The sequence below is a fragment of the Amaranthus tricolor genome, chromosome 11 (assembly GCF_026212465.1).
Source record: "Amaranthus tricolor cultivar Red isolate AtriRed21 chromosome 11, ASM2621246v1, whole genome shotgun sequence".
Taxonomy (NCBI): Eukaryota; Viridiplantae; Streptophyta; class Magnoliopsida; order Caryophyllales; family Amaranthaceae; genus Amaranthus; species Amaranthus tricolor.
The window spans coordinates 25,768,733-25,793,798 of NC_080057.1; the positions used below are offsets into that span (position 1 = coordinate 25,768,733).

At 33.0% G+C, this 25,066-nt stretch overlaps 4 protein-coding genes across 7 annotated transcripts; all 4 read left to right on the top strand.

The window, feature by feature from the left end:
- Window positions 1-1,856: 1,856 nt before the first annotated feature.
- On the top strand, window positions 1,857-2,210 carry LOC130826704 (uncharacterized). Its single transcript, XM_057692272.1, has one exon. The coding sequence runs from the start codon at window positions 1,857-1,859 to the stop codon at window positions 2,208-2,210; it is 354 nt and encodes a 117-aa protein (XP_057548255.1).
- A 3,705-nt stretch (window positions 2,211-5,915) lies between these two features.
- On the top strand, window positions 5,916-10,488 carry LOC130827733 (IQ domain-containing protein IQM3-like). Its single transcript, XM_057693573.1, has 9 exons — window positions 5,916-6,280; window positions 6,374-6,482; window positions 6,861-6,926; window positions 7,056-7,144; window positions 7,810-7,897; window positions 7,998-8,144; window positions 8,256-8,348; window positions 9,449-9,550; window positions 9,700-10,488. Exons 1-9 carry the CDS (start codon window positions 6,042-6,044, stop codon window positions 10,213-10,215), a joined length of 1,449 nt encoding a protein of 482 aa, XP_057549556.1. The 5' UTR covers window positions 5,916-6,041; the 3' UTR covers window positions 10,216-10,488.
- Window positions 10,489-11,631: 1,143 nt separating this feature from the next.
- LOC130827734 (transcription initiation factor TFIID subunit 12-like) lies at window positions 11,632-16,710 on the top strand. 4 transcript variants are annotated; one of them, XM_057693574.1, is made up of 8 exons: window positions 11,632-12,077; window positions 12,479-12,574; window positions 13,398-13,901; window positions 13,997-14,071; window positions 15,085-15,163; window positions 15,274-15,338; window positions 15,436-15,471; window positions 16,061-16,710. In XM_057693574.1, the coding sequence occupies exons 1-8, from the start codon at window positions 11,760-11,762 to the stop codon at window positions 16,172-16,174; spliced, it is 1,287 nt and encodes a 428-aa protein (XP_057549557.1). In that variant the 5' UTR covers window positions 11,632-11,759; the 3' UTR covers window positions 16,175-16,710. The 4 variants fall into 4 exon arrangements, with proteins under 4 accessions (XP_057549557.1, XP_057549558.1, XP_057549560.1 ...); XM_057693575.1 differs by having other exon boundaries at window positions 13,515-13,901; window positions 16,061-16,665; XM_057693577.1 differs by adding an exon at window positions 13,342-13,367 and having other exon boundaries at window positions 11,936-12,574; window positions 13,515-13,901; window positions 16,061-16,672.
- A 1,031-nt stretch (window positions 16,711-17,741) lies between these two features.
- LOC130827736 (protein ABSCISIC ACID-INSENSITIVE 5-like) lies at window positions 17,742-22,770 on the top strand. Its single transcript, XM_057693578.1, has 6 exons — window positions 17,742-17,828; window positions 18,983-19,143; window positions 20,293-21,484; window positions 21,793-21,864; window positions 22,070-22,099; window positions 22,484-22,770. Exons 3-6 carry the CDS (start codon window positions 20,315-20,317, stop codon window positions 22,580-22,582), a joined length of 1,371 nt encoding a protein of 456 aa, XP_057549561.1. The 5' UTR covers window positions 17,742-17,828; window positions 18,983-19,143; window positions 20,293-20,314; the 3' UTR covers window positions 22,583-22,770.
- The last annotated feature ends 2,296 nt before the right edge of the window (window positions 22,771-25,066 follow it).

A 25,066-nucleotide genomic window follows, 5' to 3' on the forward strand; every position in this document is an offset into this window, starting at 1 on the left:
ATAATAATAATAATAATAATAATAATTTATAGATTAATGTGGTCTATTAGCTCAGTTGGTTAGAGCGTTGTACTAATAATGTGAAGGTCACAGGTTCGAGACCTGAACAAGCTATTATTTAATAATTATTAATTTTTTATTATAAATATGATAAAAAATTAATAATTATTAAATAATGGCTTGTGCAAGTCTCGAACCTGTGACCTTCACGTTAATAGTACAACGCTCTAACCAACTGAGCTAATAGACCACATTAATCTATAAATTATTATTATTAGTATTGATATTATTATTATTATTATTATTTTCCAAAAATAAAAAAAAAATTGAGTCGCCCAAAATTGGGCGACTGAACCATGGTCGAGTCGCCCAGATCTGGGCGACTCGACCATGGTTCAGTCGCCCAATTTTGGGCGACTCAATTTTTTTTTTTTTTATTGAATAATAATTATTATTATTTAATTTTATTATTGTTTTTATTATTATTATTATTATTATTATTATTATTATAAATAAAAAATTTGAAATGAGTGGCAAAATTGTAATTTTTAAAAAATCAGGGGCAAATTCGTAATTTCATTTGGAGGGGGTGGCGAAAAAATGAAAAGGGTGGCGAAAAAATGAAAAGGGTGGCGAAGTTTAGCAACCCCAACTATGAACAACTACTTAAAAATTGTGTGTGTTGTATTTTTTGTACTTCTATGTTCAACCTCAATGTGTTGATGAAGTGCCAATTGGTAGGAATCATCATCATTACCCTCGATTCGAGATTGTGGTTCAAATACACATTAATAATAATCAGGTATGCTCATTGATTGGATGCAGTTAAAATTTGATTAGACTTATATTCATACGTATAGGTTGTAAATATATTAGACTCAAATTCTAAAATTAGAGTAGTGTCTGAGACGAATATAAAGCAGATCTAATAAAATCATGAATTTATGACAACTTCTAATATCTATATATTTCTTTAACTGAATTAGAATTATTTTAAAGTTTATTTCAAATTAATATGATAGTATAATATTACTCAATATATTTGAAATAATTATATGAAGTTGATACACCACAAACTTATTAGATTGAAAAATATATGTTAGGAATAATATCAAACTGCTATTGAAAGCTTAGATCAATTAGGGATAAGAAGTATTAATTTAAATTGGATTAAATAGTCCAGTTAAATTATTTAAAACAACTAATTTCATATTTAAATTACTTAATTTTCAAATTTAGCCCTTTATATAAACATATCTCACCATGTTAAGAATACTACTTATATCAATGAACATGTTACATAATTTCCGTTTTTACCCTTAGTTTTTCTTGTCAAGTATTACATATATCCCCTTTCATTGTTTTTTGACACAGTTGTATGGTACTGGGTTTCTTTGATTACAATTGAAATATATAGCTCTCTTTGGTTTTCTTCCTTTCTAACATGGTATCAGACGGAACGATCTTCATTTTCGCTCTAGTTTCTTTCTTGCTTTGATGTTTCCTTCTCCCACCTCCTATTTCACCACTGCCGCTTCCATCATCTCTGTCCATTTCACCAATGTTGCTGTAATTTCTTCTTTTCGCTTTGATTCCTCTTCATCAGGAAAGTTTCTGTTTTAATCCCTTCGAAGTTCTCTCTTTCGTTTTTTATGTTCTTGGTTTTCTTTTTTATAAATCTTGTTCATTCTTCACCTTGTTTATGTTCTTCAGCTTGATTTTGATTCCAGTATCTTCTCTTTCATCTTTTTGATTGTTTGCATGTCAATTTTGTTTCCCTTCGCATTCGTTTTTTCCTTGATTTTTCATCAACCCTAATTTTTTTTTGTTTCCGCTTTTCCCCTTTCTTCCTCACTATGTCTGCTGATACTATCAACGATTTCACATCCAACAATTTTAATTCTCGAACCCTTGATCTTACCACTGATCCTAGCACCGTTTTTTACATCCATCCCTCTGACACAACTGCACAATCCTTCGTCTCTGACAAATTTGAAGGGCAAAATTTCATCACCTGGAAATCTTCTATGATTATTGGTCTTTCTACAAAAAATAAAATGTGTTTTGTTGATGGCTCCTCCCACAAACCATCACCCACTGCTCCTACATATCAAGCATGGATTCGATGTAATGATATGATCAGAGGATGGATTCTCAAATCTTTAAGTCCTATTATTGCCAAAAGTGTCTTCTTTTTCAAAACTGCTTAAGAAATGTGGCAAAATCTTGAAGAACGATATGGACATACTAGTTCAACACAACTTTTTGCCATTCAAGAAGAAATAGCCACTATACAGCAAGATAATGATGATGTAGCTGTTTTTTATGCAAAAATCAAAGTTCTTTGGGATGAATTAGATGAGGTCAGTCCTTTGCCAACTTGTGAATGCCTCCGCTGTACTTGCAACCTAACATCAAAATTTCTTAAGGTTCTCCAAGAACAACGTCTTATGCAATTCCTGATGAAATTAAAGGATGAATACAGACAAATTCGAAGTAATATAATCATGATGAATCCTTTGCCCAACATCACAGAAGCATACAAGATGGTCCTACAAGAGCAACACCATACAACTATCACCCAGAATAAACCTAATCCTGAACCCCTTGCCTTTGCTGCTGACAAACTTCTTCCACAACATATTCCCTCCTATAGATCATATCACAACAAAGGTAGAAACATCCCAAATAAAGGAGTTCTGACTCAATACAAAGGAGTAGCTACAAGGAATTCTATCCTACATTGTGATCATTGCCACTATACTGGACATACTATTGATAGATGCTATAAGCTTCATGGATATCCTAAGGACTATAGGTCTCCAACTCAGAAGAAGTTTGCACATCATTCCCAACTTAACATACAAGATGAGGTCTCTACTCCTTCAAGATCTAATGATATGGTACATACAAGTTTTACCAAAGAACAATACTCACAGCTTCTCACTCTCATTGACAAACAACATTCTGAAGCTCATTCAACACCACATAAAACTTCTGATCAAAATCAACACACTGCCTTCCTAGCAGGTACCATTTGTCTCTTATCTCATACTGATAATGCTTGGATCATTGATAGTGGAGCCACTGATCATTTTTGTTCTAACCTCCAAATGTTTCACACATACAAAAATATTGAGAATCAACAAACCTTCATTACCATTCCTAATGGAAAAAAGATACAAGTCACACACATTGGCACTATTTCTTTAAATAACAATCTGCAACTAAAAGATGTTTTATATGTTCCAGATTTTCAATTCAACCTCAATTCTGTTCACAAACTTTGCCACAATCTGAATTGTAAAATTACTTTTAATAATCAAAATTGTTTATTACAGGGTCTCAAATGATACCCATCTCAACTAAAATTTTATTAATTTTTATTTTTTATAATTTTTAATTATACACAATTAAAATTATTTAAAATATTAAATTAATGTATTGACAAATGTAAAAAAAACAAATAGGATATTTAAAATAAAATAAAAAGACTAACGGAGTACAAATCTAATCCGGAAAACCTTATATTTCTTTGAAAGCGTTGATGTTGATTCATTCCATTTTTTATACATACTTTTATTAGGAGTTGGTGATATAATTAGGTTGATGATATGTCAACATGAATTCCGTTTTAAGCAGTAATCCCCCAATATTGACCGAGTGTCTTGAATTCCAAGTCAATAATATTCCATAAAATTCCAACTACTTCATTCCTTTAAGTTAGTACCAAAAAAATGTTCATTTATAAGAAAAATGTAAATATTTGATAATAAATAAAGATTTAGAGTAAATTGTGAGAAAGAAATTAAAAAGTTAAAATGTAAAGATGAGCTAAAAGAAAAATGGTGGGTAATTATTCAAAAATTAAAATGATGAAAAATGAGAAAAAAGAATTAAAATAAATGTTAAAGTATATAATATATTATGGTGCATAAACCATCAATTTAAGCTTTTGGTGAGTTGATTTCTTGACATGTATCAAAGCCAATGTGAGAAGAGGTCACAAGTTGATATCTCAACCACCCCTCATTCAGAGTGGAATATTTAAGGTAAGTATGAGGAGGATTTGTGTTGCATCCACACATTTAACTCAAAGAATTTTCATATGAAAAAATGTATTAAAATATATAATATATCATAGGTCTTAACTATCAATTTAAGCTTTATATGACAACAACAAATAATTTAAATGGGTGGCATAAAGAAAGTAACGTAATAATTGCTTTAAAGAAAAAATATGAATAAAATAGGACCAAATAAACAATTCCACATAACAACAAAATACCAAGTCAACTTGAAAAATACAATTGAGTGATGAGTCAACCTCACCTTAACCCAACTGCTAGAAATAAATAAATATATATATATATATATATATATATATATATATATATTGTTTTTTTTTTTTTTGGTCTTTGATACCAAGTTGCAGTACCAAAGGTCCAAAGGTACAATAGGGATTTCAAAAAGATATATATATATATATATATCATTTTAATCATTATTGGCGATTCTAAGCAGATTTTGTATGTTTAATCGCTTAGGATTTCAAATATTAAATTAATCTTTTAATTAAGAAAATAGAAATAGCTTATTTAATTGATATCTTCCTTTTAAACGTGATGTCTAATTTTAAAACTTATTAGACGCTTATTAAAATAATTAAAGGGTTTAAATGAAAAGATAGTTGTGTTCTATTAATTCACCAACAAATTTGACATTATCTTCTACTTTTGATTCTCGCTGCACTCAAAGATCTTACAAGTCATATTGGTTGTCTAATTTTAGTTCATTCTTCTTTAATTTTTTTCTCATTTTCCAAAGTTTATTTATTTTTTCAATTTTGAAGCCAAAAGTGAACTTTGCCACATAGATTCAATTGGTTCAAATAAGAGTATTAAATTTTAAGATGTCTTATACCCGTATGTGTCATAAATTTACTCATTTCTTTTTAAAGGATTAAAATAATCAATTTTGATTTATTTTGTTCTTCGAGTATCGCAATATCTAAATCAAATATATAAATACCAAATATTCTTTTTGTTATAAGTAATTACTTTAAAACAATAAAACCAATTTAAATATTATTTTATTATAAGGCTGTCTCAATTGACAATTTTTTAAATTTTTTTTGTATTTAATAATATAAAAGTCAAAAAAAAAAAAACTCATAAATCATTTACAATAATATACACCAATTATTGGAATGGGGTAATACTATAAATATTTTCTCATTTCACTTCACCAAGTACCAACCATAAAATTTGTGTAAAAGTTAAAAGCCATCCATAATTCCATATCGAGATGGAACGAGCATGAGTACGGATACTTTTTTGCTAAGGTTTTGGGTACATTTTTTATCTTAGTCTCTCGCATAGTCATTTACGGCATTTTTTTTAGCAATAAACTATTATATATATATTTTTAGTCTTTATCTGTTTTATTATATTTGTTAAATTTGATTTTTAATATAAATCAATACCATATTTTGATTTTTATATATCGAATTACGCATAATTAAAAACTATAGAAATTAATATTATAAAAGTATTTGATTGGGTGATTCTAATAATAATCATTAGACTATATTTTTTTCTAACAACAATCATTAGACTATATTTTTTTCTAACAATAATCATTAGACTATATTTTTTCTTACACATAAACCATAATATATAAAATAAATTTTTAATGAACAATACCGACAATTGAAATATAATGAGTATTTCAGAACAAAATGAGTAATAATTACTTGAATTTTGCAAACAAATAAATATATATCAAAAAAATCATCTCAACCAAAAACTTTTAATAATGGTTATGGTCCCAAAATATCTTATATACAATAATAATATACAATGACCTACCCATCATTTTCTCCATAAGAAATGAAAATAAATTATTTTTTCACTAAAATAAAATATCCAGCTAACTCTTCCCGGGAAAAGTACTCACTAAATTCTCTCTCTTCCATTTCTCCATACATTCTGATCATCTTCTTCATCTCCCATCAACTGAAAACTAAAACCCTAATTTTAATGGAGATTGACACTCTTTCATCTTCAAATACACCTCCATTTTCGTTTCCAGACCTCTTACAATGCAATGGTCAAGCTTCGACCGACTCACCGACTACTCAGTGCAGTTTTAACTCAGTAATTGAAGGCTCGCTCATGAGTCCGGGTGCTGTTGCTGCGCTTAGAGTCCAGAAAGTGTACAGAAGTTACCGCACTCGGCGTAAATTAGCAGATACCGCCGTCGTTGTCGAAGAACTCTGGTATAATGGTGTTCTTTTTCATTTGTGTCATGAATTTTTTGAAATAGTTAGTGAAATATAAGTGTTAATGGCGGATGGTGTGGTCTGTGGTAGGTGGCAAGCGATCGATTATGCTAGGTTGAGTCGCAGCACTATCTCCTTTTTCAATTTACCTGAAACGGTGGCGTCTCGTTGGAATAGAGTCAGCTTAATTGCTTCGAAGGTATATACACGTATAAACGTTAATTATGTTAAATTAACATTACTTGTGAGTTTATCATAAAATTATGTGTCAATGTAGAATATATATAGTATTAGCTTCCTTATATTTTGTTCTTTAATTTGGAATATCGTGAATTTTAGATCAAAACTCGATTATGTGTTTTTTTTTAAATATTAACTTTTTATAATTTTTAGAAATTCAAAATTAAAGTTAGTTGAGTTTTAAATTTGTATTAGAATCTTTAGAAAAAAGTAAATGGTTTGTATTTCTATTTTTATCTAGGCATGAATATCATTTTCATGTTTTCCCTATGTGATAGAAGTTGTTCCAAACTGTTGGAATTTGGAAATGAATCTATGATAAATATTATTGGTACAGGTGGGTAAAGGTCTTTCTCAAGATTCGAAAGCGCAGAAGTTAGCTTTTCAGCATTGGATTGAGGCTGTACTGTTCTCTTTTTCTGGTTCCCTTTTCACTTTTGGTTGTTGGGTTTGATTTGATTGTTTTATTATGAATTTTTTAGTTTTTATAGTAGTTTTGAGCTAATTGGTGAATTTTGATACTGGTTAACAGATTGATCCTCGACATCGTTATGGTCATAACTTGCAAATTTATTATGATGAATGGTGTCAAACAAGTTCTGGCCAACCCTTTTTCTACTGGTAAGTCTTTGAGTTTGTATTTCAGTGTTACTTGTCATTGTCTGACCAATGTTTTGGGCTCTGTATTTGGGATATGATGTTTTGGTATTACCTTAATGTGCGTGGTTTTTTTTTATAGTAAGTAAATAAGTAATCAGTTCAAGTCTCAACCAAAGATTAAGCATAAGCTTATGCTTAAAATCCATGATATAATATTCTATCGCGTCCTTTAGGCTAAAAGTGTGGATGTAGCAGACACTTCGATGCTAAATATTCCATTTGAATTCATACCTTTTTGTTACCATGTCAAAGAATCATCTAAGCCAAACCCAAAGTTTCTTTTGATTAAGATAATTCCTTGACAACTAAATGGCATGGGATCTGAGGAACTCAAGTCAGAGATTGTCTTGTGAAGGGCTCATTAATTGAGGTTGGAAAATTTTTCTCAGTAGGAGCAGAGCCAACCATTGATCAATCATGAGTGACCTTAAAGTTGTGATCAATCATGAGTGACCTTATTACTACCTATAGAAAAGTTGTGATCAATCACCAGCGACCTTATTACTATCTACAGAAAGTTAGGGATACACTTTATTTCAGTGAGCTTTTGTCTTATTGAATACTTTAATAAAATGAGCCTTTATGTATGTTAACTTTCAGATGTGTGGGGCATTGTGTTTTTGTAGGCTGGATGTTGGAGATGGCAAAGATTTAGATCTCAAAGTATGCCCAAGACTGAAGTTACGCGAGCAATGCATCAAGTATCTTGGACCTGTATAAATTTCTACTTATAAAGTCTACCAGTGAAACCGTATCTATAATTTTTCTTCAGGGGCATTGTTTTATGTCAATAAAGTACCCTTGATGTTTGCAGCAAGAGAGAGAGCATTACGAGTACATTGTTTCAGAGGGAAAAATTATCCACAAGCTAACTGGGGATTTACTCAATACTAAGAAAGCATCAGGAGTGGTCAAATGGATATTTGTCATGAGCACTTGCAAGAAACTCTATGCTGGTGAGGTAAGACTTTCAGGAGAATGAGATAGCAAGGGTATTCTTATTCGATCTTATTCCTTCAATTGTTTGTGGTAGCCATTTTCATAAAACTGATCCCTTCCAATTTTAATGCAGAAAAAGAAAGGAAAATTTCATCATTCAAGCTTCTTAGCTGGAGGAGCTACCTTAGCTGCTGGAAGACTTGATGTAGACCATGGTACTTTGAAGGTAAGGTTGAGTTTTAATGCTGCCTCTAATATTTTCTTATCTTATCACTGCTTGTAGTTCATGTTGCAACAAATAGATGAAGTTTCGAGTCTTAAGTTTCTTGTTTTCTTGGATTTTATTAGTTCAAATGGATATTCAAGAAATTTTCAACATACTTCTGAGGAATAGTTACTTGTTTTGTATGCTTAAACAACACCCTGCATCCCACACCAATCTAAAGAAAGTAAAAATGTGGATAGTTACACTTGGTCATGAATAGTTTGGAGAAATTTACCATCATGTTTTTTTATATAGAAAAAAATCCAGAAATCAATCCCATAAAACTGATGAAGTTCTTAATGCTTGTTGCCTTGTGTTGGATTGTTTTTCAACTTGACCTTGTCATTGCAATCTTTTACTGGCGTTATTCATTTGTTTTTTGGTTAATATGAATATGAAAACAGTATTGATCAATAAATAGAATCTAAGAATGACGACATAATTGGTATTCCCATGTCACCCCAATAGAGTCTTCTACTTAACCCCTTGAGCTATCCACAACTGCAACACATCCAGCAAAGTTGAAATTTTCTGAGTAAATAACCTTTATCCTTGTTGAATGTTCAGTGTTGGAGAGTATAGTCGGTAATGGTTCTACGCAGAGTTGGTTATTTGGTTTTTAAAGGAAGCATCAATTGAAGAATCTGCTAGACTGCTACTAAGCTTGTACCAAATTCATGTTGGGATTAACTCTTTGGCATTGCATAAAATCAATTTACGTTACAGAAACGTTGTCTGAATTTGTGAATTCATTTTCTCATTTGCTTCAAACTTGGGACTTGTGTTGAGCACAAGGAGGAGTCCTCCGAGTTGTGAAGCCAAACGTAAGATAGTTCCCATTAGTGAGGCTGAGAAACCATATTACTGTTCAGATTCAAGCTTTACAGAATCACAATGTTCTTGTGGAGAATCTAAATCTAATTTAAGTTCAATGGTTTTCTGTATTCTTACAAAATGCTGAACTGGTAGCTTACATTCCATGTCAGCATTGTTGTATTTCTTTGCAGTGGTTTCGCAAATATTCTTTTGGCGCCTGATTTTCTGTCAATTTTATTTTGCAGTCCATCTCTGCATATAGTGGACATTATCGTCCAACGGATGACCGTCTAGATGCCTTTGTTTCCTTCCTAAAGGAGAATGGTGTAGACCTTGACCAAGTTGAGGTAAGTCGGTAGTTCTTTTGTATGGATAACTAGCTCATGTTCTGTGTAGAGAGCTAGCTTACGCCTCACATCTTGGCTTGAAGCCTTGAATTAAGTAAAATCATATGATATTCTTGAAATTCCTTACATTTGCATACTTTTACTTCCAGATCCACCGACCAAATGAAGGCTATTCTACCTGCGAGGACACCCTATCTAGTATTGTGACCATAACTGAAGCGTCCAACTGTTATAAATCCCTCGAAGCCAAAGAAGAAAGCGAGGCAGAACAACTTCTTTCTGAGCAAGCTGAATCCCGAAGTGAGTACAAGAGAACTTTGTCTGGTGGTCTACAAAGTCCAAGACCCGAGGTACCCAAAGAAGCAATCCTTCAAAGAATCAATTCGAAAAAGGCGGATTCATATGAACTGGGACATCAACTCGCAAGGACATGGTCGACTGGTGCTGGCCCTAGAATTGGATGTGTTGCTGACTACCCTTTAGAACTCAGGTTTCAAGCATTAGAGTTCACCGAACTTTCTCCCAGAAATCTAGCTTCACCATCACCATTCAAACATATTGCTGATTCTGTTTCACCATCCCCTGCTTGTCCTGCTCCTCCGTCCCCTGCTCGTCCTGTTCCTCCTATACTGTCATTAACATCTAAGAAATTCTTCAACTCATGAATATAAGTATCGCTCGAGTACATTTCTGTTACTAGTCTATCGCACCTATTTTTATGCTGTAATGTATGCTTTGAATCATTAGCAAACTTTTTACCTTCATATTTTAAAATGATCAGCGTAGGGGAATTTAGGCCCAGGCTTTCCTAGGCCACGACCCAAATCATTTAATTAAAAACAATTTGAGCTGGTTCAGCATATATGTAGAGGTAAATGTTCCATGTATCCTATATTGTTGCTCTTGAATTGGCATTACAACACTTAATGACGGGTCAATTACTAAGCTATCTCAATCTTTGAAGATGATGCATTAATGCATATGAAAGCAGAATTGCATCACGAAATTTTATGTATTTCAAATCAGTATTCCTTGGCCTGATCTTGTGTTTCAAATCAATATGCCTCTTTTTCCTCCCATCATTTTGTGTTTCAATCATAATATTCCTATTTTGAGATCCTAAAAGTTAAAAGTTGGATATCAGTCTCTTTAATTGAATCAAATTAAAATGTATGTCACTTTTTTATACCTCTACAACTCGACTTTATCAACTTAACTAGTTGAATAAATTGTTTACTAGTTCTTGAACCTTGTAATTTCGGAAAGTTTTATGTCAGCAAGACTAGGATTTAGTCGCGGACCTCTGATGGTAAGTGTTGCGACCTCTGGCGTTGCAAGTGTGAGTACCTCCGGGAGTGATGCGAATGTTGTATAGTCTCATAGTAATAGATCATATTTGTAACAAAGGAAGTATGAAACGGTTGTAATAAGAATCCACCTCCGGTGTAAGAGCACCGTGATCTCACAACACCCCAAGAATCCCAAACAAAAATACTGTACTTAAACACACTTGCTCTGCTAAGGTTTAACAACCCCAAAACAAACGTGTTTTAACATCTTTCACATGCTGTCCTTCTAATCCCAAAACCCTCTCTTTATGGGCTAAATGGATCCATAAAAGCCAACAAAACAATCCTTAAAAGAATTCATGCATACAAAAGTGAAAACGAGATTTGAGCTGACATGTTCGATCAAGCCAACTACAATTGAGCATACTTGCCTCCCTGTTGCTCTTTACTTTTGTTGGGTCGAGCCAATATTTGCTTGGTCGAGCCACATCTCTTTCAACCCATTTTTGCTCGACTCTTCCATCAAACTCTTTGCAGGAGTCCCCTTGCTTCCTCAACATTGTTCTCTTGATGTAAGAAAATCTAATTCATAACATGCATATATGTCCACAATCCACATGCATTAGTTGAATGCAAAATTACCTCACAAATTGTTATATAAGACAATTTTACTTAAAAACAATATCTTATGTATGAGTTAAATAGCTCATATAATATATATTAAATAAAAAAAAAAAAAACCCAACCTATAAATAGAAATAGTGTAAGTTAGTGAAGCAAGGAGAACCCCATACCGCCAAAAGTGACGGAACTGTCACTTTCACTACCGATTGGTATATAAATCTCACTATGATTCATCCAAAAACCCCCAAACTAATAAACCCTAAATTGAGTTCACTTGTCTTCTTCCTCTAATTTCAATGGAGAATTCTGCAATTCCACCTTCCATTACCTCATCAAAACCTTCTACTGCACCACTTTCTACTCAAAATTCACAATACCAATCACAACAACCGCAAACAATTTCACGTTCTTCCCCAATTTCAATCCCAAACCCTAATTTCAATACCACAAATTTTCCTCAACGACCAACTCAAAGTGTAAAAAACATTAGTCGGTCTCCTTTTAATACACAATGGACTCAACCCACTTCCCAATTCTCTAATTACCCTTCTCAATTTCACTCTTCTTCTTTTGCTGCTCTTTCTGCTGCTGCATCCTCTTCCTCCCGTTCTTCGGTTACTTTCTTCTAATGATTTAGGTTTTTAGTGAATATCGTATTGTTTTGTGATTTTGTGACTTGGGTCCGTTTTGAATTGACTGGTTGATGTTGATTTTTTCAATTAATTTCCATAGTGATTTCGGTTTAAACCCTCATAATTCTTGAAAAAAAATGGTTATATTTCAGTATTAGATTAGTGTATCTATTTGTTATTTGAATGATGCTGACTTTAGTTTGAAAAATAAATTGGATTACAAGAAAATTAGGGGTATTAAGTAAATCTCAATTATGCTTTCCTTAGTTTTAATCTTGCAGCCCACCAGTTATCATATAGTCGACTCCAATCATCATATAAGACATTGACATCTTTGTTGTTGTTGTTGCTTTTAGTTCTAATCATGTGTTTGTGGCATGTAGGCAGGTCCTGCAATACATGGGATGCCGAACATGCGACGTACTGGGGTTTCTTCTTCTGCTCCTCATCAGACACAACCATTTCAGGCAACATCTGGGGTTAGAGTTCTGTCTATCTGCTACAGTTTACCTTTTTCACCATGTTAATATCTAGTGTATTTGAATCTTAAATTACATTGGAAATTTAATTTGCCATTGTAGATGTAAGAGACAGTTAGATTTTCGTACGCATTTGAATTTTGAGTTTGTGGAGTGTTGTGTAATTCTTATCTTCATCAAATTAGCTAGGATAAGACATTGGAATGTAAGTTTTGAATTGAAGCTGTTTATGATATAACAAGGTGCAGTGTAGAGGGAAGAAGAAAATTATTACCTTTGAATGGTTGTACATACGTGCGGTATGACTTTATAGAAGTATTTTGAGTTATCTATTTGTTTCATTTGTGCTATACATAAGTGAAGGATTTGTGTTAAGTGTTACCTTTACAATTTAGTATCCTCTTTAAACATGGAGAGCCTTAAAACGGAAGTTTGATACAATAGTATATGTATTTCAATTATGTCCATAAAAGATGTTCTAGTAAGTAGTAGGTGTTATGATAACCATTCCTCTATGGAAATAGGTGTTGGAATGAATTATTTATGATAAATTTATCTTTTGAAAAACAATGAAATGATTTTAGGTTGTGTTTGGGAACATATATTTCATTTCAAATTCTTAATGTCAATTATGGAATCATAAATAAAAATAAGGAATTTGAGAATGACAAGGTTTAGCAAGTCATTTTCAAATTCTTAACTTTAAATACTTTGAAAACAAAGACAAAATTGACTCAATGTTAATAATCCATTGTTCAATTTTCTAGGGATAAAAACAGCAACATTAAGACAAGTAAGATTTATTTTTATCCTAATACCGCAGAATTTTCAAAGACATGACATGTTGAGAGCTTCCACTGCTACTCCCTCAAGTTTGTCAACAACCAGTACATCACAAAGCCTACTGCCTCCATCTCACCCATGGTTATCTTCTGAACAGAGGCGTCCATCTCAATCCGCCAAGCCCCTGCTAAATCCCCAATCATTGCAGCAACGATCTTATATCCCTCAGAAATCAGTCCAGCAGTTGCAAGCTGCTGCACCGCCACCACAGAAATCTTTGCCTCTTCCACAACAACAGCAACGTTTCCCAGTATCAAATCAGTCCCAAGATAAACAGCTGCGTCCATCATCTAGAGCGTCACAAACTTCAGCAAACCAACATGTCAGGGTTCAGGGATCAGCAAATCAGGGGTCTCCACGCCCTGCAATTGGGCAAGCAAGCATTGCCCGTTCGGAAGCACTTGACAGTTCAAATGCGGCTGATATATCTAAAGCTTGTAGCACAGTCCTCGGCAAGAGAAACATCAAGGAAATCTTGAACCAGGTGAATGATTTCTATCTTGTTTTTGTCCCTTGATCCCCGAATGCTCTTCTATTCTTCTTTTCAAAAACACAAATTTAGTCTTGGCTTGTCATCAGATTGATCCATCGGAGAAACTACATCCTGAAGCTGAAGATGCTTTGATCGATATTGCTGAAGATTTTATTGACTCAGTGAGTTTGAACTTCCTCTTGCATTTTTAGTAATCGCTGAAATCTGAATACACATCATCCCCCAAAATTTTCAAATTTTCCGTAGTCATCTCTTGATGCTGTAATACTACCTTGATTGCACTTAGAAGGTAAATATAATTATGGTAAAGTACAGTGTACGATGCTATAAGTCATGTCATAAGGTCTCAAGTAGTTACTAGTTAGATAAAAATGGTGACTTTCATTGATTGGATATTTGACATTGCTCTGTTTGATACATCATTGGCTTTGCTGTATATTTGACTGAAAGCCTTTATGCTATCCCAGTGTAACATAATTTGCTAGTTGATTTGCTTTTTGAATTTGCAATTTGCTCAAATTTGCCCAAGAATAGCCCAAAACCGATCATAATTTGCTTTTTACGATTCGCGAGGAGATTAGCAAATCATGCGACACTGTGCTAGCCTTGTTGCTATTGTGTCCATATCTCTCAATACGGAAATAATTGTCTTGTGTCCCAACCCCTTGTAATTGAGTATATAACACAATTTTGCATTGAGGTAACTATAGGTGTTCCTTTTTCTTCCTCCCGCCACTTCAACTAGATTTTTTAGGAAGTCTCTAAGAATAAGTTGATATTTTTCTTTATCTATTGAACTTCCTAAAATAGTATCTGTGAGTCTAACTATCGACAGATGGAGGAACGATTCTACTGACTACCTTGGATGTAGGAGTGATTATTCTTGCATTGCTTACTCTTATTAGTTTTTGGGGTGGCTAGAGTTTGTGTGGAATGTGTAACCGGTTTTTGAGCAATCAATCTTTAATAATCGTCTGTTTTTTTTCTTGGTAAACGCTGTTAGTTGTAATGATTTTGACATACGCCCTCCAAAGCATTTTTACGCTCGTTCTTTGAAGCATGGAGCCTTTTTTGCTAAAGCATATAGAAGTATGAAGCATGTTTGCTGCTGCTTTATTTGATTTTGTTGCGTCAATCTAATAAGTTTCCTGTGATCTGTCAATTTCTCGAGCAGATTACATCATTTGCTTGTTCGTTGGCGAAGCATAGGAAGTCGAATATGCTAGAAGCAAAAGACATACTGTTGCATATAGGTTAGTGATTGGCAGTGATGATTGATATTGCATGATCCAGCGTTTCAAATGGTGAACAAGATCGATATGCCCTTTTGCTGATTTCGTAATGTGTTCATGTTCATATACAGATCGAGATTGGAACATGACGCTTCCTGGATTTGGTGGAGATGAAGTCAGGACTTGTAAAAAACCAGTAAGTATCAGAGATATACTGAAGAATGAGATATATAACTTGTCGTTGTCTCATTCGATGTCGAGATCATAATGGTTATTTGCTTTGTTCAATACAGGTTGCTAATGACATTCACAGTGCTCGCCTAGCTCTGGTATTCGACTATTTTTCTTAGTGCATACGTATTTCCCGATGTTTTTCCTTTTAGACACACCTTTACGGCCTATTTAGTTGATATTAAAATGGCAAGAATGAAAGTTTTCTGTTCCGTTAATTAAAAAACTTGAAGTAAAACACACATTTGAGGTCTTGAGGATGAAACCTTTATTTCTACGGAAATGACAATGCATTTATGAAAATTAATGCCAAAACTCATTTTAATTACCACAATTTAAAACCAACAACCAAACTGGAGGTGAATTGTTTTCTAATGTTTTTGTTCCGTTACTTGACAAGGTTTATGATCATGCTTGTCTTACTGTAGTTATTTTTTCGTCATATACTTCTTTTCCGTCCTTCGTCTCTTAGAATGGTGTTCTAAGGGGTTGATTAAATAACTTGAAGTTAAACACACATTCGAGGTCTTGAGGATGAGACCTTTATTATTACGAAAATGACAACGCATTTATGAAAATCAATGCTAAAACTCATTCTAATTACCACAATTTAAAACCAACGACGAAACTGGCTGTGAATTGTTTTCTAATGTTTTAGTTCCGTAACTTTTTTGTGCCTTCTGGTAGACAAATAAATCTTTTGCCGGAGAAAAGACTGGAATCAAAATCTCTACTGGACCAACTACAGAAAATGTGAAAGGGCATTTGGTTAAAGCAACTACCGATGTTGTGGTATCTTGATGAGTTTTCAACTTCAGGTGATATACCGGAGGTGCATCAACGTATATTCTACTTTTCTAAACACGCAGTTTTTGGAGGATTCGAGTTTTATTGACAAGCACCAAAACTTCTATACGATTTTTCTCTTGTAATTACATGGTCTACATTGCTACATTTATAGATTATGGTTTCGGAACTTTCGTATTATGGCAACTTTATCTGTTAGCATGGAACGGAGGAAATGTAAAGGGAAACAAGCCTAATTAACAAAAGCAAGCAAGATTTTGGTTACATTCTAGATTAGTCAATGGTAAAGTGATGATTATTTGGTGATGTATCTTTGTCACGATACTCTGGCCTCTGTCTATAGCCTATTCTATTGGGTATGATGATGATTTTTTTTTGTAACTCGTGAGGAATTGGATTTAGCTTGGGGTGATCATAAACTTTTTTTTTAAAAATTTTTATTACTCAAATAATTTAAAGTACTTAAAGAGTAGTAAATGAATTGCTCTTTGCATGCAAGTAACTTCTCTTTTGGTATTTGGATAGAGTGCAAATGACCACTAGTGTTAAGGGGTTATGTTAGTGTTTTTTAAGTACTTTTGTGTTTGACTTTTAGTTTTTCTTCATATTAAATAATCAAAAATTTAATTTTGCAAATGGTTCTTAAGTCAAAACAAAAATATGTTTCTGAAATGACTCTTTGTTGGTTTGTTGGTTTATGTTTTTTTTCCTAAAGACAATCTTAATGTATATAATTAGTATAGTCATTATTATTTCTCTCTCTTGAAAGCCACATTACAGTTAAAATTAACTTTATCTCAAATTATACTCCTATAATATAACAAATTTAAAAAGATAAAAAATTAATTCTTTTATAGTGATTTTTATAAAGTATTTAGCTATATCTTACCAGTCACAATTTGAGGTATGCAATAGATTCAAATTGAGTACCTTAAAAATTATTTGAATAATAGAAAAAAAAAAAAAACTTAATTTGAAAGATAGTGAAATTCACATTAAACATAAAATTAACCCAATTCAAAATGAATAGTATGAGATTTAATCTCATGATCTAAACCATTAGTTTTAAAATATACATGAGCAATGGCTAAATCAAAATAAACTATGACAGCCAAATAAAACATCACGCTATAGCACAATCCACAAATACACGATCAACTTTGATACGACTCAAATAATACAAATTTTATATCTACAAAATACAATATATTACTAAAATTCAATAAATTTTACCCGCCTATCATTTCAAAATTACATACCTACAACCACACTCTTCCAAAGATACATAAAATTGTGTGCAAATAAGAGTTGCGTTTACCTCAACCAAACAAACACCCTTTTATTTAAATGAGAAAATAAAATAAATGATATTAAAAAAAACTCTTAAGCTATTTAATAGACAGCTGTGCTGAACCCTGTCCCCATATAATACCTGGTTTTGACACGTGTATTTCTATAGCCCTTCATGCAAAAAAAAAATAAAATTAAATTTTTTTTGGAGAAAAGCCTTGTAAGCTGTATTATTTCTTACACCAACTTCCTCTTCTACACTATTACAACAAAAACATCGAGTCTTCAAAAGAAAAAAAAAAAAGAGAAACTTTTTTCTTTCTTTTGGGATATTTGATTTTGATATCTTCACTCTCAGGTTAGCTTCTTTCCATTACTCATGTTGCAAATTTCGTATGTGTGCTGAATCAATTCGTTTATATTCTATATATCTTATGATTAGGGCTGAGATGAATCTAGATATTAATATATGGTGAGTCGAACACTTATTAAGTTTAGCTGGATTTATTCAATATCTAACATATAATTAAAAAGCACGAGATGCACTCACTTTAAACATAAGTCTGAGGGTTTCAATGACTTGTAAAGTGTGCATATTATTTTTAATTAATTGACGTGAGATAAATCATCTAAACAAACTTAGTTATATTATTATATTCAATATTGGATAGGTTTGAGTCTAGATTTTTGTTATGATCATACTCAAAATGATGTATTTTTTTTGTTGGAATTTGATGAACTTAAATTTGGTTGTTAATTCATAGTGATATAAATAAGGTTAATGTGTAGAATAATATAATTATCATGAAAATCCGCGTTCATTGTGATTTGTTACATGGTTTTGTATGTGTAAGTGGGAGTGAGAATATAGCTTAGTTATTATGTGGATTAGTGAAATTATGATCTGTGCCAAAATTATGCATTTATGCACTTCTATATATGGTGATCAAGTAATAATTTATGTTTTGAATATGAAAATATATAACACTAAATGATTGAAATGAAACTTTTTTCCACCAAATTTGAGGTACTTTTTCCCAAAATGGTGCGTCACATTGCACACTTACGTATCAAGGTGTTTATTCACGTCATGGGGTTGATGTTTGGGTTAAATGTTTTGGACCGGTGCAAAATCAGGTCTTGTGTTGATATTGGGTTTTACATAATTATAAATCCAGTTTTTAAGTTAGGTCAGTATTCGACTATAAGACTATAAGGTGAGGTGAATATTAGGTGATCGGGTCTGTTTTGAATACCTCTGCTAGGATGTATTCGCTCCTCATCTGTCCCCTAAGTTTGCTACAAAGGGCTTAAGATTAAGAAATAGAACGGTCAAAAGTAAAAAATGTAGCAAATTTAAAAAACGGAAGGGAGTATTCACTAAGTTAGTAATACAAATTTTAGTTGATAGCGAATTCTAACGATGTGAGATTTTTTAGTGTATGTGCAGCAATATATGTAATTAATATTGTTCTTGATAAATTTATTGAGATTAAATTAGTTTTTGTTCAGTTAGCCGGCTGTCGGATCGTAAAGTAAAGCCATTATATTGATCTGAAGAAGAGAGACGCAATACAAACGAAGATAAGTAAAAGTTTTCTCGTTTTTGAAGCTAGAATTTGCCAATACTTGGTTATAACAAGAAACAACACCTAATACTCTTTTTGCCTAAGGTAGCTTGGGTTTCTCTCTATAGCTAGACTTATTAGTTATACTATACATACATAGTTTTCATTTCGATTTGCTATAATCATTTTTAGTTTTCGTTTCGATTTGCTATAATCATTTTCTATTTTGTTAAATACCCGTAAATACCAATATAATATTGGAGTACTTTTCTAATAAACATATACTACTTGTATACTTAAGTGTAGTTTATTTTTCAAATAGACATAATATTCTTGAAAGGGATTCAAAAAATTGGTATATTCTTATGGGTGTAAAGAAATTGCTATAATCTTTATTCGTGAGAGCTTTCAAATATGACATTGAAGGATGTTATGTCATGACCCAGATTAAAAATCTATTAATGTTGACTATTATAACATATAATATAAAAGAATGTATATCAATCGAGTTGGTTCAGCATAAATACATAGATTGGACGTGTGGTTAGCCCATTTTATATTAATATTCTAGATTCGCCAATAAAATTATTTAACTTAAATAAATTGAGATATGGACAAAAGTTTGGCAAAAATATCAAAAGGGCAACTATTTGTTGTTTATCTATAATGGGTTTTTAGAGTTAGCAATATAGACAAAACGGAAAGAATTTTCTTTTTTTTTAGTCTTTTCTTTCCCTATTTTGTCCTTTTACTCAAGTTGGAACTTATGCCAACATTGCTGTGCTTTACTCTACTGCGTCATCATACCCCAAAATCTGGTTTACAATTCCAAAACCATCAAACCAAATTCAAGGGCGGACCTGGGGGTGGACCCAGGTTCCCTGCGCTCGCACTTGAGGGCACAAAATGCAAAAAATAAAATACTCAGTCCCATTTGACTTTTTACATATTTTAAGGAGAGTCAAAAGTGGGACCCTAAGGGTAGAAAAAAAAGTGGTATTATGGGTTTTTAATGTAAGAGAGGAAAATTAGTATGGTAATGGAGGATATAATTGAAAATAAGATAAAGCTACTAAGGGCATAAAAGTCAAAAACCCATACCAAAAATAAAAATGGGACAATTAAGATGACTTGACTATAAAAGAAAATAGGACATATAAGCTGAATAGGAGGGAGTATATTTTTTGTTAAATTTATATGATAATTTTGTATATGCTCTCACTAACTTTTTTCCGGGTATGCCACTTTATTCAGCTATCAGGATTGCAATTTGCAAATGGTGGCGGCCGAATCAGATATGATGGCTCAATCGGAAGTTAATTCACCCGCGATGACGAGCAACTTAGATCCTCATAACAATACCAAAACCAATCAGACTACACAAGAACATAATCAAAATCACAATGACGGAAATAGCAATTATGTGTTCCCGAATTTGGGGCGACAGTCTTCGATATATTCCCTTACGTTGGACGAGTTTCAGCACACTCTTAGCGAGAACGGAAAGAATTTCGGGTCGATGAATATGGATGAGTTTCTGAACAGTATTTGGACCGCAGAGGAAAATCAAGCACATCATCATCATCATGATAATACGAATGGAATTCATGTGCAGCCAAATCAAGCTCATAATAATGTCGGTGTGGACCGTGTGATAACCTCTTCAGTTAGTAGAGGGACAATATCTAAGCAGCCGAGTTTGCCTAGGCAAGGTTCGCTTACGTTACCGGCTCCGCTATGCAGCAAGACTGTCGATGAAGTTTGGACCGAGATTCAGAGGAGTCATCGGCCTGATGAGGATGAGCAGCAGCCGAATCAGCAGCAACCGCCGGTAGGGACTTCTACGTCGACTCAACGACAACCAACATTCGGAGAGATGACTCTAGAGGATTTTTTGATTAAGGCCGGTGTGGTACGAGAACAATGTGGGTCCGGGACAGCGATGCCATTGGCATCGATTACCCCTGCGCCATCCGCTCAGCACGCGCCTCCTCATCAGTACGGGTTTAGTACTCCACAGATTGGTCCTGCATTTGTCACCCGGCCCATGATGGGGATTGCTCCAGGAGGGCCCTACCAAACTATACCGCCGACTGCAGGAGAGGGATCCGGGTATACAACGAATGGGAAGAGAAATAATGGGTATCCAGCTCCGGTGGTGGGGCCCTCAGTGGCATGTTATGGCGGTAGGATGACTAATGGAGGGGCTTCTGGAGGAGGATTTGCCCCTGGGCCTGGGTTGTCCCCGGTTAGTCCGGTTTTGCCCGAAGGTATGTGTGGACCTGGCCAGGTGGATAATTCGGGTTGTCAGTTTGGGCTCGACATGTCGACGTTGCGTGGGCGGAAGAGGATTATTGATGGACCGGTTGAGAAGGTCGTAGAACGAAGGCAAAGGAGGATGATCAAGAATCGGGAGTCCGCCGCAAGGTCTAGAGCAAGGAAACAGGTATCATTTTATCATCCTAGTGATCATACAACTCATCGAATTAATTTATTATCGGAGTTGTCTTGCACCGATTCTAGCGATTTATAGTATTTACATATTCGTCTGTCCCAATTAGATTGCTACTAATGGAACATAATTCGCTAGTTAGTTTGCCTTTTGGATTCGTGATTCGCTCAAAATGGTTCAAAAGTAGCCTAAAATCGATCATAATTCGCTTTTTTTTTATTCGCGATTCGTAAGGCAATTAGCGAACCATGTAACACTGATTGCTACAGTCTTCTAAACAAAATCACGTTCTTGATCCACAGGCGTATACGGTAGAATTGGAAGCAGAACTAAACCAATTAAGAGAGGAAAATGCACAATTAAAGCAGGCCTTGGTAATTTTATACTATACTCGTTTGTTCTTTCGAGAACATATATACTCCCCAGGTCCTTTTTAATTTGCTACAAAACATCAAAAAGCTCTCATTTCGATTTGTTGATTTGTATAATGTAGCAAATTCAAAAGATCGAGGAGTATTGTTATGTTTTAGAAGCACCCAAGTATGAATTAGGCCTCACAATTAGCACTCATCATTGCAGGCAGAAATCGAGGCACAAAGGAAGCAGCAGGTATATATATATATATATATATATATATATATATATATATATATATATATATATATATATATATAAATCCTTTTCTCTTGACCAGAGGTGTTCAACGGGTCGGGTGGGGGCTGGTCGGGTCAAATTTAAACGGAGCGGGTTGGGGTGGGTCATGTCAAATGTAAACGGGCCAAGGCGGTTAAAATCCGTTTAAATCCGACCCACTTTGACTCAGTTTTTAAAATTCATGTAATAGTTATTTATTCTACTTTATGGCTAGTTGGGTCTACCCGCCCCATTAAACACCTCTACTCTCAACTCTAAGAAAACTCGATTACCTTAGCGAGTTATGATCAGTTCAATTGTTGTTTTCCGTCATTGTGCTTATTTGCTATTAATCTGCAGTGTAACGAGGAGCAGAACGTACAGATAGCACTTAGCAGGGCGCAACGAGCTCAAGGAAAATTGAGAGCGATGAGAAGGAGCGGGAGCTGCAATCTTTAGGTTAGTACACGAGAAACCCGAGTCCGGATAAGTGACTAGTATTTCAATGTATGCTTATCTTTGGAGATTAATAACTAGTTATCGTTTCGTTTAGATTACATTATACACAGCAAAACGACATACTTCATTCCGAGCACTGCTCTTCGGTTGTTATATTTGATCTTTGAGACGATGTAAATATTTCTTTCTGCCAATAATCGTAAAAATTTGTGTACGATGTTCGTTGCTAGTCCTTGTTATAAAGGTCTTAATGTGAACTATGCAATGTAACTATTTGACAGGAATAAGATGAAGATGCAAGTCAAGTTATAAAGTGATTGCTACTGTTTTTATCATTTTGTGTTGAATGCACAAGTTAATCTATTCAAATTAGTATTATGGCCGAGAAGTTTGAAGCAATAACAAGTTTGATAATTGGTTTCGTTTGTTAGGAAGAATCTATGTTCGGCCTTTTTAGGTCATAATTTTGGTCATTTGTTCAAATATCTTATCGATATATATTGAGTGCACTTGTGGTGGATAAGTGTTCGGTTCGAACACTCTATACTAGTATTTTCAATTTACGTTTGTTTGTCGTGATGTACAACTTTTTTGTTCAACGACGGGTGGTTGCTTCGTATAGAAGCTCGTATAGAAGCTGGGGGAATTGTTGAATATGCTTGGTCTATTATATAGAAAAACACAAGCCTAATGAGGTTATATCTTAAAATCAATTGATAATAAAAGAATCAACCCATTAAATTTATATGTCAGTTAGCTTCTACTCTAATTTTTCCACACTACATTCACATGTGAGCTTTTTTAATCGGAGGAAACGTTATTTTTTTCGAATTCACATCGATAGACCAAGATATTTTTTGAAAATTTTCGGCTCACATACCATGATAAATTTTTTCATTGGTTTAACAACAAAGACGTGCACAAGTGGAGAGTTGACAGTACACAAGATTGAGATTTTTAAGTTTTTAATGGAATCGGATTTTGTCTTAATTGAAAAATAATTACTATTTTTTAGAAATGTTAATGTATTTGATTCTTAATCTAATTATTTTCATATTCAAAGTAATAGTTAAAATGAAAGCGTAGGTATATGACGAGTATAGCAGAAAATCAATTGGTTCACGTCGCACCAAAAGGTGTTGCAAGAAGACTTCAAAATAAGATTCACGTCTCCTAATCTTGACAACTTCTACATGCAATTCGCGTGGACTTTGGTAGCCAAAACCTACTCCTGGTCCGATTTTATAGTTTCCCTCCTTTGACTCAATTTTTTTTATTTTATTAATGTAAAACCTACAATTACTAGAGTCAATTTATGATGACTTTCTTAAAATTGTTTTTTAAAATTATGTTATATACAAGAGTTTTTTGTTATATATATTCATATTCAGATTGAAATAATAGTAAATGATAACAAAAATTAAGAAAATGATTACCGAGAATATTAATGTTTTGTGGAAAAAATTAAAAAAAAGATAAAAAAAAATATGAACAGAAAAAAATGCCGCAAAAATTACTCAAAATAAAAAAATTATAAAATAAAAAAAATATCTAAATAGAAATATGGAATAATTCATAAAGACATATAATATAGTTAGTTTTAAAAAGGTATCCTTTCCAAATGTAGTGCTCTCATATAATTTTTCCAAACAATCATAATGACAAGAGTATCCACATCCAACTTATTTTTAATTTTTGACCCAAGTACTACTATTGAATTATTTTCTTAAAACCTTACTCTAGAATAGAGTTGTAGTTTGTGCTCTCCATTTTACTATAAAGTTATATTCAAAATTGTTTCTTTTGGTTTTCACATAAATACTCCAAATTTAAAATTGGACATTCAAAATTTGAAATTTCATTTGTACATAAAGAAACATATTAGAAGATTATCCAAGTATAAAATTATACATATATTAATTTGTAATTATCCAAAGTATAAAGAACAAAACAAATGATAATCACCTTGTTTTTACTTGCAATATTTTTGCTTTTTCACGCAATTTAATTCTTAATATCTTCAATTATGTTTAATAAAAAAATTATAAAAATTTGATATTAATAATCTTTGCAATAAGACGAATCAAACAAAATATCACTTGACTATATTTTAACTTATAGATTAAAAATTAATCACAAATCAAGAGTGATGAATGAATAGTATTATTTTTCCTAATATTGCAACTAATATGAAACAGAGAAAGTATTTCATTAACCCTTTTCACTGCTTATTAAAATAATTAATTTTTTTATGGATTTTATAAACAATTTATACTTAATTAACAAATTTCATGCGTTTATATGGTAAGAATTAAATCTTAATACAAGATTAAAAAGTAAAAGAAAAAGACCTCAACAACTTGAAAAAAGTGAGATAGAGATGATGGCGTATAGGACCCAACCCTAACAAAGAAAGCATAGAATGATTAAATAAAGACAAGAGGGAAGTGCGTCTACACTTGGGTCATATTAATTCATTTTTAC